At 41.4% G+C, this 14,985-nt stretch overlaps 1 protein-coding gene across 1 annotated transcript in view; it reads left to right on the top strand.

Annotated features, from left to right (window-relative positions):
• LOC134038949 (NACHT, LRR and PYD domains-containing protein 12-like) overlaps window positions 1-14,985 on the top strand; it is a 495,359-nt gene that overhangs the window by 85,710 nt on the left and 394,664 nt on the right. Inside the window, exon 14 of the mRNA XM_062484636.1 lies at window positions 3,417-3,587. Coding sequence (XP_062340620.1) covers window positions 3,417-3,587 — 171 coding nt within the window. The remainder of the gene's footprint in view (window positions 1-3,416; window positions 3,588-14,985) is intronic.

Here is a 14,985-nt window from a genome sequence, read left to right as displayed (position 1 = left end):
CAAGTACCCCTCCTTGCTTTACCTTGCTCTCCCATAATCAATATCCCACCACAGAGAACAGGAGAGGGCTGAGCACAGCCCTGGGGGGTGCCTGTGTTGGTGATCAGTGTGGATGAGGTAGTCCCAGGTAGGGATGCACCGAATCCAGGATTCGGTTTCGGCGGAACCTTAGAATTGTTTTCCACCGAACCGAACCCTAAGCTTGCACTACACGTGCTACACTGGTCGACGTAATGACGCTGCCGTTGATTACAGGAAAGTGTTTACGTAGGTGGACTGTTCCATGCAGTAGGCTGAGAGAACGTGAAAATGGAACTTGCGAGCAGAAAGTGTTGTTTGGCAGTACTTTCAGTCAAAAGAAGGCAATTCAAGTCGAGCTATATGTTCAATTTGCAATGCCTATTTGTCTTGTGGTGGCAAGGACCCTAAAAAATACACAACATCTCCGCTGTTAAAACATTTGCATATGAAACATCCGAAAGAAATTCAAGAAATCTAAAAGGCAAATATTTTGGATATTGATTGGATCTTGAGATAGGCATATGGTATTTGTCAAAATAGTCTTTCCCACTTGTTTTCCTGGCATAATGTTGCCTATTCTTTTTTTTACAGTTAAAATAAAATGAAAAATACACTGCTGTGGACGTTGTTTAGCCTACGTCATGTGTTTACTGCGTTAATGGACTGAGGATGGGGGTAGGATTCGGTATTCGGTTGAACCCAAAAAATCTGGATTCGGTGCATCCCTAGTCCCAGGTCCACAAGCTTGGAGACCAGTCTGGAGGGGATGATGGTGTTGAATGCTGAGCTGTAGACAATGAACAGCATCCTCACATATGTATTCCCTTTGTCCAGGTGAGAGCGGTGTGCATAGTCAGGGCGATGGCATTGTCTGTAGACCTGTTGGACCGGTATACAAACTGCATAAGGTCCAGGGTGGGAGGCACGCTCTAAGCACTTCATGATGACAGAGGTCAGTGCTATCGGGCGATAGTCATTCATGCAGGTGACCTTGGTGTTCTTGGGCACAGGGACGATGGTGGTCCTCTTGAAGCAGGTGGGGAGTACAGACAGGCTGAGGGAGAGGTGGAAGATGTCACTGAAGACCCCTGCTAGCTGGTCAGCGCAGCACCTGATATGTTGTCTGGGCCAGGTGCCTTGCGAGGGTTGAGCTTTTTGGAGCAATGCCTCAGCTACAGTTATTGTAGGCACACCACTGGCTAGGCCCTCAGGTAACTCCACTGCAGGGGGGTCACTGTCCCTCTCAAAGTGAGCGTAGAAGGTACTCAGCTCGTCTGGCAGTAGGACAGAGGACTGGGTCTCACTGTAGCCTCTCCCTTTGTAGTCTGTAATAGCTCCACAGTCCACTCCACATGCGCCTGGGGTCAGAGCCATGGTAGCTGGACTCCACCTTGGTCCTGTAAGCCCTTTTCACTGCTTTGATCGCCTTCAGAGGGTCGTATCTGGCCTTCTTGTACTGATCAGGGTCCCCAGAGTTAAAGGCGACAGACCGGGCCTCTCAGGTTGGCCTGGACCACGGCATCAACCCAGGGCTTCTGATTTTTATTTTATTTATTTGTTTATTTGTCAGGGAAAATGCAGCGCACATTATTACATACATCAATAACAATATGTTGTAGATGTGCTGCGCAAAAGGTTTCTAGCCAATAGGCTAATTTGCAACCCCAGTCCCTGGTCTTTCTAAAAAGTTAATCAAAATATAATTGACTACATAGTGTGAGTTACACAATCATGCAGCAGATGCAATATATTAGTATATAATGAGGCTGCCTCATGGTGCACATTCTCCAGACCATTGATAATCTCATACAGTTTATCCAAAGCAGCAGCCTTTTCTGCCTGGGGGGGTGTAGACTGCACTCATGACCACCGCAGTGAACTCCCGAGGTAGATAGAAGGGTCTGATTTTACAGTTAATAGCTCAAGGACAGGAGAGCAGTGAGATGCTAGTACCGCTACATCCGTGGCTCATAGAAAGTTAACCTGAACGTTAGCGAGTAGGATGGTTGGAAAAGCAGGTTAGAAGCTCCGTTTCCGAGTTCGGACGAGGACTCCAGCACGTCGGCCTTGTTTCTTCTTCCTCCGTCTCGCAGGTAAACAGAGCGGCGGAACAACAAAGAGCCCGCTGCATTCCGAGCTCCAACTCCAGAAAGTGGAATTAAAGTTTGTAAAATAATCCTTGCTAAGTGAAAACTTAATATCCAGAAGTGTTTGCTGGTCGTACTGAATGCAAAATACAAAATCGACAAAACAACTTACAAACACTAACAAGACAAACAAAATGTTAGGTAATAATAGCATAGCTCTCGTCAGTGTGGCCATACTGCAGGTGCACCGGAACACATTCCTATATAGTTTATATACAGTTTTATATGGTACCTAACATCTGGTCATTTCTATACAACAATCAGGACACGTCCGTCAAACACAATTCAGTGACAGCTGAAACAACAGCCTCAGAACCTGATGTCCCAGAGCTCCTTCCCCCAGGTGATGAGGATTCTCCTGCAACAAGTCAGGGTGTCATAAAACATAAAAATGACCCAAAAATCACCCAGACTTCATGTCTCCAGATGACCCCCCTGGTCAAACTAATCTCCATTGTATCAACAATCTTAGAAAGCAGGCCATATAATATGATACACCCATCCTCCAGGGTTTACTGTCCCACAGTGGTCAGTCTTCAGTCAAACAGACATACCTCTAAATCCTTCATCCCCTTTCTTGACCTAACTGGTTAACTGGTCTCAGAACATTCCAACCCAGTTTCACTTTCCCATTGTGGACGTGTGTGTCTTTGTGGTTGTTGTGATGTTAATTCTTTTTTACATTTTACGAATGTTAGGGTTGCATTTCTGTGCTGTGACCCATTTATTTTCCTGATGGCCTGCTCACATTTACCTGGACAGGGAGTTATGCATCTGGCAGCTTTTGTGCTGTTGTTTGAAAATGTTCAAAGTCTTCAATCAATCTTCAAAGTTCAAAAAACGGCACTGGAACTTGGCAAAGTTTGATGCAATGGCTTTATTGGTCTTCAAGATGACAAAAATCCCAATAAATGTGAGCAGGTTCCGGAACCCAACTGATCTTTACCCCCCAGGCATCCAATTACATACTGCTCACCTATTTTCATGTGCTATTTTACTATTGATAGTTACAGATGTTCTTCGATCTTACGCATAACACAATTGGTCACCTGTTGTGGGGGTTTCAGATTTCACTCGCACCTTAGCTTTGGTGCCTTTGACCTTGCTTAAATTTGGAGATGTACATTTCACCGCTGGGTGACATTAATAAATAACAACACCCATAGGAAATGATCAGACTGATATTCTTTATTTCTACCTCTAGAAAATAGTAGTGTCTGTAATCAATATCATGATTACCTTCTACAGGCTGTCAGGCTGTCACATCACAGAGGAAGGCTGTGCTTCTCTGAGCTCAACTCTGAAGTCAACCTCCTTCCTGAGACATCTGGAGCTAAGTAACAATGATCTGAAGGATGCCGGCATGAAGCTGCTCTCTGCTGGACTGGGGAATCCACTCTGCAAGCTGGAGACACTGAGGTCTGTATTCATGTTCAACATGACACAACTATAGTTGTAATCTCACACCACGCACTGAACCACACATTGGTCGTATGTTTGTGGTCTATTAAAGGTACAAGGGGGCCGGCCAATGAATAGTCAGGGCAGTCAAGGGTCGTAATCCACAAGGCAGAGTCATTCAGGTACAGGGCAGCAGGCAGGTTCAGAGTCAGGCCAGGCAGGAGGTCAGGATCAGGTGACAGTGTTGTAGTCAAGACCACCTAAACCGAAACCAAGTCATGACCAAAACCAGAGTGTATCAAGACCGAGACTTTGAGGGGTCGAAACCGGGTCAAGACTAAGACCAAGACTGGGCGATAACGAGTCAAGTCCAAGACCAAGGCAGGGTGAGACCGTGTTAGATGATTTTCTGTCAGAGGAGGGGCCAAGGAAAGCACCACAATGAAAAGAGTTGACTTTGCTTATTAAGTCGAGCTGCTCGGATCACGTCACCACGACAGGCAGAGTGGTTGGCATGAGTGAGAAAACATGTCTCTCAGAAGTCCTTTATATATGGCTGGACTGTACAAATATAGTTACCATCACAACATCTCCTTAAACGGTACTCATTCCACAACTTGATGCACAGAAGAAACAACACACAGGTGATGCTGTCATCAATCATTGCTTGTACTATTCTCTGCATCTTGCACTGAACCTAAGTTGACCCTAGCACATTCCTTTATCTATATGTGTATTGTCCAAGGCCTGCTCCGTGACCTCTTGACCACAGCAAGAGACAACCTCACACGTGTATAGAAAATCTGCGTATCAGTCCTCCCTTTTCTATCTTTGGAAATGGTTTTACCATTTTCAACACACGAATCACTGTACAAATGTCTGAGAAGCCTGCACCGTTTAAATCACACTGGAATCCAATTGAATTCCCATCACAATTATCAATGATGCATGAGTTATCAGTCACCTGTAATCTATACTCGCACAAACAAAACCTCACTCCACACTTGACAAAGAATGAGTAAAAGATAATGCCGCTAATCTACTCTACACTTCACACTTAGACAATCATTTGGTCAAAACTCCTTCCGAGCAAGGATAAAATCACCAAATGTCATCTGTCAGTGTGACAATGCTAAGTTCACAACACTCACATGCTAAATATACATAACTCTCAACACAATTCATTACTACGACTATTCATTATCACATCATTACATCCCTAACGTAAGGAAGGCTGTGAACCTAAATCAACATTGCACACAAACAAATTTCAAGAAAGAGGATGTCTTCATCTGAGGTTCAGCCGAACTCGAATTCCTCTCTAGGTATGGCCTCTCCTTCTCCATCTCCATCTGTCCGACTCATTTTGCACTCATAATTAGACATTTCATGACATGCAACACTATCTCTATTAATCAACATTTTCGATGGAATCTATGGACGAGAATGAACTTTCAGAAGAAGTATCAGAACGTCCTCTAATGGACTTGATGTTAACCGCTATGTTACCCGTAGTAATAACCGGCATGTTAGTAATGGAGTGCAGAGATCTCACCATTAGTGCTCGAAATATTGGAAAACAGCAACCCATGATCACTATAACAAGTATGATTACCAGAAACACTGGTGTCAAAATTCCTACAATCCATGTCAGTAGAGAATTGCCTTTGAACATGTTAGCTATGACATCCAAGATCTGATTATTATGATATCCTCCCAACATTCTGGCATCTCGATTGGTCCTAACAATGTTCTCCTGTATGTCTCTAATGTTGTCAATAGCTTTAGACAAATTACCAAGACCTTCAGATTCTGAGGGAAGATAGGTGCAACATGAATCGTCACCTACAATAGCACAAACACCTCCCTGAGCGGCAGTGATTGCGTCCCAAGCAATTCTATTATTTATGGTAAATTCTCTAATTGCAGCAACTTCAGCTCCCAACGCCTGAAATCCCATAAGTGTAGCATTAGCCACTCTAGCAACATCATGACGAGTTAATGCTATCATGTAATGATTAGAATATTGAAGTTCAGTATTCCAAAAGATTGTTTTGAACACTAGCTGAGTACGTGTAAATATCCTGAAATCACGGGGTAAAGCACTATATCTACCAGCCAAATCAGTTGCATCAGTGTTTTGCAAATGTACATAACCCATAGTTTCAACATTGGAACGCTTAGCTCTAGAACCAGTACAATGATGTGTCATGAATTCAATAGGTTCGACTACATATAATAGATCGTTCAACGTACATACTCCACAAAGTCCTCTGAATAATGGTGGTAGACTTGTCCATACATTATCACCACAACACCAATTAAAACCTGGGGTGGTCGGAGTTCCCATTGATGTAACGTGATATCCTAACCCCGGATACTCAAAGATGCTCTGACACTGAGCGATTCGCAATAAACCTACTTCTTTTGCTCCAAAAGAATCCTTCTCTACTCCTCTAAGGCAAACTTCATAACTGGAGGACGAATTGATATTAGCTGATACTTTAGTAGGAACTACAGATAAATCATTAGGCACGGAAACCATATGTTTCTTGTAGAATATTGTACATCCTACCAATGACGGCAAATCCTCAGGTACAGAGAATATAGTAGCATGAGAATTCTGTAAATCCGGCTCATTTCCCTGATTTATGGAAATATTTGTATAGATTATATACTGTGACATCATATTCAATAATCCTTTGGCTTTGACTACCATGTTACTAGATTTGGCTACGTAGATGTTATTCAGCACAATAATTGGTCGTAATGGAATCTTTGAATTAGGTTGATCACCTAACAACGGATGCTTTTGCAATACATACTGATAAGCAAGAAGGCACATGGATGGTAATCCTTCAGGACCTTGAAGTGGAACTGTCCAATAGGGAAACAATTCTTCTGTTGATTGAGGTAGCATGGAGCATGCATAGCAAGAATTAGGTGTTAGTTTTCGAACCCTACCTTTAAGAGCGCTGTACCATAGATTAGATACAAAAGGATGATCCTTATTGACTGGCATATCCTCATCGGTATATTTTACTTCATCATTTTCTTTAAAGGTTCCAGATAGATCATCAGGTGAACTTTCTGGCCATGATGTGGGAATTGGAACTCTCCCAAATACAGTACTAGGTGGTATCCAATAAGGAGCACATCTACCTTTCCAATAAAGTGGAAGATAAGTGTAAAGGTTGTTATCACAAAGTCAAATCATAAGATCAGTAGCAGGCCACGGATGAAGTGTTCCCAGGAAGATCCTCTTATCTGGACAACCCTGAGTAAAACCCATCTTATGCACTGTTTTAACGCCTTGTGTATAACTTAGACAAGTTAGAGGTGCCTTCATTCGTGTAGCTCTAATAACTATCGGTTGAATATTATCATAAGCATCCAAATCTCTCTGAACTAGAAGCTTAGGAGTGAGCTTCTTCCAGAATGCATTACAGTACTCAACAGTAACTGTGCTGGGCTCGGTAAACATAAGTGCTTGACTTAGTATTAACACTTCTTCACCGTCAAGTGATTCGTATTCTGCCTTGATTGCTAGCGCTGTTTCCGTCATGATAAGATATTCCACTTTCTGAACATAGAATGGTTTTCTTCCTGTTGTCATCAATGGATAAATTAAACAAATCATATCTGATTCATTCATAGGAATATGATTCTGTACTTCCACTCCAAGAATACTTGTAGGTGTTGGAACATTACGACGCACATGTGTATGAACATGCTGATCAGAGTTAGAATGTTCAGTTAATTCTTTTTGAACCACTATCCCTGCCTTGGTATCATCCCATGAATCGTCATCCGAATTAGTAGGGTGTTCGAGCATGACCGCATAATTGACCGTGATCAACGCTAGTATGAAGATGATGCTCCGCATGACCATGAACTTGATCCGAATTCTCTGTGGAGTATCCCCCATCCTTTTTTCTGGTCTTGTGGTGCTCACTGCTTGGTATTACCGCCAATATCTCCACTTCTATATATCATGAAATAGAAAGAGAAAACAACACCATATCCACACTCCAGATAATGAAATATTTATGCTGAGGTGAGAAATATTACCCATCCTTTGATGTTCTGTCTGCATCATTCCATAAGTCCTATATCGCATCTGCTATAGGAGGTGCTTGTCGTAGTCGTGACACATGGATCCATTGTGGTTGACCTTTAACCTTAACAGCCGTTCTGGTTACCAAAAGAACCTGAGTTGGAGGTCCAAACCTTGGCTGATCTTGCTGTGCCAATGTTTTTAAACTGCGTACTAAAACATAATCACCTGGCTTAAAACTATGAATACTCTGCTCACCTGGAGCTGGAAGAGAATTTGTTACATGTTGATTATTGTCAGACACAAAAGACCATAACTGCTTCACATAATTTTGTTGAGTCTCCTGCAACAAGGTTAAATCATTCGCTGGTGTCTTGTCCATCAGCACACCTAAAGGAAAAGGTCTAGCCATTAAAACTTCATGGGGGGCCAATCCTGTACCTGAATTAGCCATAGCTCTGATTGATAGAAGCACCTGTGGAAGGGCGTCTATCCACGTCGTCTGTTTAGTCTGATGTAGTTTCACCAATTTTTCTTTAATGGTCCTATTCGTTCTTTCCACCTGTGCTGAGCTTTGAGGGTTATAAGGAATATGAAATGTCCAATTAATCCCCAATGCAGCTGCTAATTGTTTAGTTACTCTAGACGTGAAAGGAGTGCCATTGTCAGAATCTATTCCATTTGGTATCCCAAAGCGAGGAATAACATGTTCCATCAAACACTTGACTACTGTTTGAGCGTTTTCTTTCCTTGTTGCGAAGGCTTCTGGCCATTTTGAAAATCGATCCACTATCACTAGAAGATACGAAAATCCTCTGCACTTGGGCATGTGAGTGAAATCTATCTGTAATTGTTGGAAAGGACCTTCAGGTTTTGGCAAATGATCTCTTTTAGCTGGATTGACATGTGGATTACAACGAGCGCAGATTAAGCATCTCTTAACAAAATCTCTAACTTGTTGTTCCAATCCAATTGTGAAGAACAATTGTGAAATATAGTGCATGATGCTTTTATACCCCACATGAGTAACGCCATGTACATAGGATATTAAGGATTCATACGCTATTTTTGGTAATGCTATTCTGTCATCCACATTTTTCCATAAACCATCATCGCGCTTCACGCATCCTTTCTTCTCCCAAAGTTGAACTTCAGATTGCGTCGCCTGATTCTGAAACGATATTAAGTCATCAATAGTAAACGGAGGCTCTGAAATTTGAATATTCACGAAAGAGTGATTCATCCACGGTGGGAAGGACGCATTTAACGCTGCTTCCTTTGCATGTTTGTCGGCCAAGTTATTACCTTTTGCAATATCAGAATCTGCCTTTGAATGACCCGCACATTTTACTATAGCAATGTTAGTTGGTAACATCATAGCATCTAACAATCCTCTTACTAAGTCTGCGTGCTGTATGGGCCTACCTGCAGTAGTTACAAATCCTCTATTCTCCCAAATCTTACTGAAATCATGTGCCACTGAAAATGCATATTTGGAATCCGTATATATGGTAACTGATCTATCTTTGGCGTATATACAAGATCTAGTTAACGCTACTATTTCGGCAGCTTGTGCAGAAGACACAGGTAATCTATGTGCTTCGATACAATTTCCAAAATTATCCACTATGGAATATCCCGAAGAATAGTTTTATCATCTGGGCGCATTGATGAACCATCACAAAATAAAGTAAAATCACTATGTTCCAAAGCTGTTTGTTGTAAGTCTGTCCTTACACTGGATGACGAATTGATGATATCCATGCAATCATGAGGAACTACATCATCTAACTCTGTTCCATGCAATAAAGCTTTTAAATGCACAGCTGGATTAGTGTGTGTGGCCGTGGAAATAGTCAAATTTTGAGTTCCTGTCAAAATGTGTTCGTAATTGCTACGTCTTTGGCTTGTCATATGTTGTGTAGTAATATTCACTAAGATAATGTTCACGGTATGTGAAGTGTGTAATACCATGGGATGTCCAAGAACTATAGTTTGTGCCTTTTCCACCATCAAAGCAGCAGATGCAACAGCTCTTAAACAGGGAACCATGCCTTTAACTATTAGTGGCAACATTTTACCGTAATAGGCTACTGGCCTAACTCCATTTCCATGTTCCTGTCCCAGAACGGCTGAAACTACTTCACCATTATCTGCAACGTATAAGTGAAAAGTCAGTTTGTAGTCGGGTAATCCCAGTGCAGGTGCAGTACACAAAAGATACTTGATGTGACGAAAAGCATGTTTCATTTCCTCATTCCACTAAATGACCTCTGGAGAGTCTTTGAGAGTGGCTTTGCGTAGTTCTGCATCATGGACTGCGTATTCAGCAATCCAATTTCTGCAATAGTTCACCAATCCTAGGAAAGACAACATCTCAGTTTTGTTCCTTGGTCGTACAATGTCCTTAATGCTGTTCACTCTTTCCTGTGACAGAGATCGACAGCCATCCTTTAAAATATATCCCAGATAGTTCACCGATTCTTGACAGAATTGAAGTTTAGCAAGTGAGGGTCCGGTGTCCACCTGCTGCCAAATGTTTGAGCAGGGCTATCGAATCTGAGACACATTCTGTCTCATTTCTGGCCGCCACCAGAATGTCGTCCACATATTGCAATAAGGTCGAGTTACATGGGAGTGATAATTGTGCCAGATGCCTATTAACCATTGCACTATAGACAGCTGCTGAATCAACATAACCCATTGGAAGGCGTGTCCAAATATATTGTTGTTGTTGAAATGTGAATGCAAATAACGGTTGAGTGTTTTTATGAATAGGGATTGAGAAATATACAGATGAGAGATCGACCACTGTGTACCATTGAGAGTCAGCTGGTAATGCTGTTAGTATTGAATTAATGTCAGGTACTATAGGTGAAATAGGTATGACTGCTTCATTAATCTTCCTTAAATCTTGTGTAAAACGATACTTGTTAGTACCTGGTTTCAATATGGGATTAATAGGAGTGTTATTTGGGGACTGGGCTTTACATATAACGCCTTGCTGTAATAAACTGTCAATAACAGGTTTAATCCCCTCTTCTTTTTCTTTGGATAAAGGATATTGTTTAATGTAAACCGGATATTTACTCATGTTAACCTTAGCTTCATAAGGTGGTACATCCAATAATCCCACATGGTTTGCATGTAGTGCCCATAGAGTAGAAGGCACCTCACGCAACACAGATGGTGCACATAATGATATCTTAATATTACCATCATTACGAATCTGTGGTTTCACATCAGTTTGTACGTCTTTAATAAAAAAGTGAGTAGGTTCTAAGCCATACGTCCAGATGACACAACTTTTATGAGTCTCCTCATGATCAGGGGACTTCAATAAATAATGATTAAAAGAATCAACCAAATGCGGGACATCCGAAAAATCATTCCTTACTGCACACACAAAGGTCTCAATGTTATCAGAAGTAGTCTTCCATAATAACAGAATCCCATGTGGTGAGATAAATATGTTCCTTGGCACTTCCTGTAAGGTGTCTGGATCTATAAGTTTATCTGAAAAAGGAACGTCCACTGATTTCAGATTAACAATCCTAGCCGCTGCAGCAACATTACAAGAGGCCAATTTCTTAATACCACTAATGGTAGATAAAGTTTTCACAAACTCAACGTCTTCTAAAATAGACTTAGCTATATGGTATGTCTCAACACCACCAGAGAAAAGCTGATAAGCATTATTCGGGGGTATGTGGACCTCGATCCCATCCTGCGAACATAAGATGGTTGCATTCAATTTACTTAATAAGTCTCTTCCCAATAATGCCATTGGAGAAGTTGCGCTAACTATGAAAGAATGTTGTAATTTATAATCATCAAAATCAATCTGTAATGGAAGTGACATAGGGTCTATCTGAGGCTTACCACTGATGCCGACGGACTGGACAGTATCTTTACTCAGGGGACAATCAATATCTGTTTTCCTTAAGCAGGAAATGGTGGCTCCAGTATCAACCAAAAAGGGAATTCTTTTTCCTGCAATACTCAAACTCAATTGTGGTATTTCAGAGGGTTTATCTGAAATATGAAATTGTGGGGCATTAATGATACATTTAACATTGTCCAGATCCATCGATATACAGCGTCACTTATCCCACATCAAATTGTCTGGGGTGTCTGTGTGCTGTGTGGCCTGTGGTACCCTAGTTGGCCTCTGGGGAATAGCATTCCATGATTGGGAGGGGCGAGGTACTTCTCGATCATGAACACCTCTCTCTTCATCTTGCATTCTTAAGAGACAATCTCTGAACCAATGACCTGGTCTGCGACAGTAGCGACATGTGCCTTTATTTCCTCAAAATGGTCTTTGTCCATTCCTATTGAAGTTGGAACGACCTCTATTTGGGGTGGAATTGTTCATGTTAAAATGCACATTCCTTTGATCCTCAGAATTTTGATATACTGCTTCAGTATTGTTAGTCAGGGGTAGATCTAATTGCACTGCCTGAAATCGTGATGATTGAACGTTAAACAATCCGACTGCCTCAAGTTCCCTTATTTTTCTCATCAATCTCACTGGACTCAATGAAAACAAATCTGGTGTAGACAATTTGAGTGTATAGGCCGATCTAGGATCCAATCCATTTAAGAACATGCTAACAAAGAAAGTATCTTCAGAGTCGTTAATGTCTAATTTAGCGTCATCTTTCCACGTTTTTTGAAAGCGATTGGCATATCCAGAACTAGTCTCATCAGATTTACGTTTGCAATTTAGTACCTGAGTCACATCATGTTCCTGGAATGCGTGTTTCTGTAAGAATTCAGACACTTCCGCAATGTGGGCTTGTTTTGGTAAAGTTGTTGCAATACGACGGTGGGTCACAATGACTGATGGGTCAGAATGACCCGAAGATAACACAAGGGCTAACGCATGGCCTCATGAATCATCCTGCCTCCTCGCATTCTCCTCACAGAAAATCCTGTGATGCAATCAACCATGGATGGGCACTGTCATCATATTCAGGGCTGTCAAATTCAACAGATAAAGTTGGACAGGCCTCTATCAATGTCTCCAACTTCACGTTTGGCATTAACGTAGTTAGAATGTATCGGGAATCTTTTCCACTTAAACCTGAATGCATCAAAACAGCCGTGTACCAATTTATGAATGCTTTTGGATGTATAAATGGCTTTGGGGCGTCTTGCGCAATGCGAGAAATTTCAGATAAAGATAAAGGGCGGTCTAAAATTTTATCTCCAAGAGTCAATAATGGGCCCATAAATGTACCTCGTCCACTAGGTTGATGTTCCCCGGTTCTGAGCTGTAGCAAGTCCAAAATCTCATGTTGACATTTCCGCAAACCATCCTCTGAGATGCACGTCAACACTCCATTAACATCTCTAGGGGAAACTGGGGACCTAGGATCTAATTTAACGTTATGCTTGAGTTGATACGCTTCTACGGCTCCAACCAAAGTGTCCATCAATACCTCTGTAAACCGATCACAATAAACATCAATATTCTTACCCTGTCTCAAAAGATGAAATATCTTTTTGAATTCCGCCTGCAAACTCTCTTTGGTATATCTTAATTGTTCAGCATTTATCCGTTTCGTGTCTCCTTTAAATTTCCTATCTGCAGTATCAAAAGCCTTTTTGCAGTTATCAAGCCACATGTTAATACATTGATCCCGCCACTTCTCAACTGATTGTCCTAATACACCTCTAGGGAAAACATATGTAGCAGTAGCTTGGGGGGTCTGTGTTTTAGACTGTCCGACAAAGCCGCAATCTAAAAATAGCCAGTCATAAATGTCGTTATACATCTCCTCGTCATAAGCGGGGGGGCCGTCGAAACTTGGTATCTGAGGATACAGAGAGTTAACAGTGCCTGTGGAATTATTGTTTGTAAACAGAGAACCAGTAGACATCTCAGTTTGAGAACTATTCTGCTCCATTGCAAAGTTTGTGAACCTGTTTAGCTTCTTTTTATTTTTTCTTTCTTTTCTAGCAATATTTGCTGGCCACTGTTCACTCATCAGTTCCCAGGCAATAAATACCTCTCGCATGTAATCCGTATCCCAATCCGAATTGCTGACAGCTAGATTATCGATAAGATATTTTCGCGCAATCTGCAACTGGTGTCTATCAAATGTGCCCTCAAGCGGTATTTGTCCGTCTGTCCATTCATATAGATTAGTTAAATAGGGTTCCACGTAAAATAATCCGACTTTAGTGAGCATCCATTCTCTCTGGGACATTTCTGATAAACTCTTATTCGGAACTTGTTTCAAATGTGGATTGGTCTTTAACATTTTTGACTTACGCTCTTTTCGTGGTAGATCTTTTTCAGTCTTAAATTTAACTACCAGTGGCATATTTGTCTTACTGGATTGGCACCCCATGTTTACATGCACGTTTATAAAACAAGGTTAGTATACTTATATCCAGAGTCAAGTCTTTTATCTCACTTTAAATTATTTATTTATATCTAATATGTAATTATCTTTTAAGCAGATATTCTTATACTCAGAAATTTAGCACTTGAATGACTGTAATTTATCATAATACGTTCTTAGTCCTTGGGAAACATTGCTCGAGTCTTACACTTCAATTCAATGTGTCTTTCAACGTTTTACTAATCACGTGCGTATCTACAACCATCAACCTAAGTTTTTATATCGTTACACCAGCAACGAGACTTGTTAACGGACTTTACAGTACCGGGAATCCTGCCCTTAAATTACTGACCTTCTAACCATGTTTTGTTAGAGGATTTTACGGTCCATACGTACACATCATTTAACACAACGGCCTTTCACCGCATCATATGACCTGCGCAGATACAAAACTATTTAACCAATCAGAAGCCAAGCGGTCTAGCCCTTGCTCACGGTCTGTGTCCTGTATCTGTTTCCGCGGTTTTCCGTTCCCCAAGCAACTGTTAGGCCTTCTCCTATTACAATCAATTATCAGTCATCAAGTGAAATAAGATATAGTTTTCCAATTTTCTATTAATTCATTCGACTAGCTCAAAGTTGTGCCTCTTGCCTTCTCCTGTACAGAAATCATCATTTCCCCCTTTAAAATGTACCCAGGTTCGTTACCCCAGCAACCAGTACCCACAGGTAAGCAGAAGTTAACACAATCATTTAATGATGATAATCACAGTCTGCTCACCTGGGTTCTAGCTGAAGATACTGTTCCGTGACGCCAACTGTTAGATGATTTTCTGTCAGAGGAGGGGCCAAGGAAAGCACCACAATGAAAAGAGTTGACTTTGTTTATTAAGTCGAGCTGCTCGGATCACGTCACCACGACAGGCAGAGTGGTTGGCATGAGTGAGAAAACATGTCTCTCAGAAGTCCTTTATATATGGCTGGACTGTACAAATATAGTTAC

This window comes from Osmerus eperlanus, chromosome 18 (assembly GCF_963692335.1).
Source record: "Osmerus eperlanus chromosome 18, fOsmEpe2.1, whole genome shotgun sequence".
Classification (NCBI taxonomy): domain Eukaryota; kingdom Metazoa; phylum Chordata; class Actinopteri; order Osmeriformes; family Osmeridae; genus Osmerus; species Osmerus eperlanus.
The sequence above is the reverse complement of the archived record's forward strand: the minus strand, read 5'-3'. Positions and strand labels throughout refer to the sequence as shown.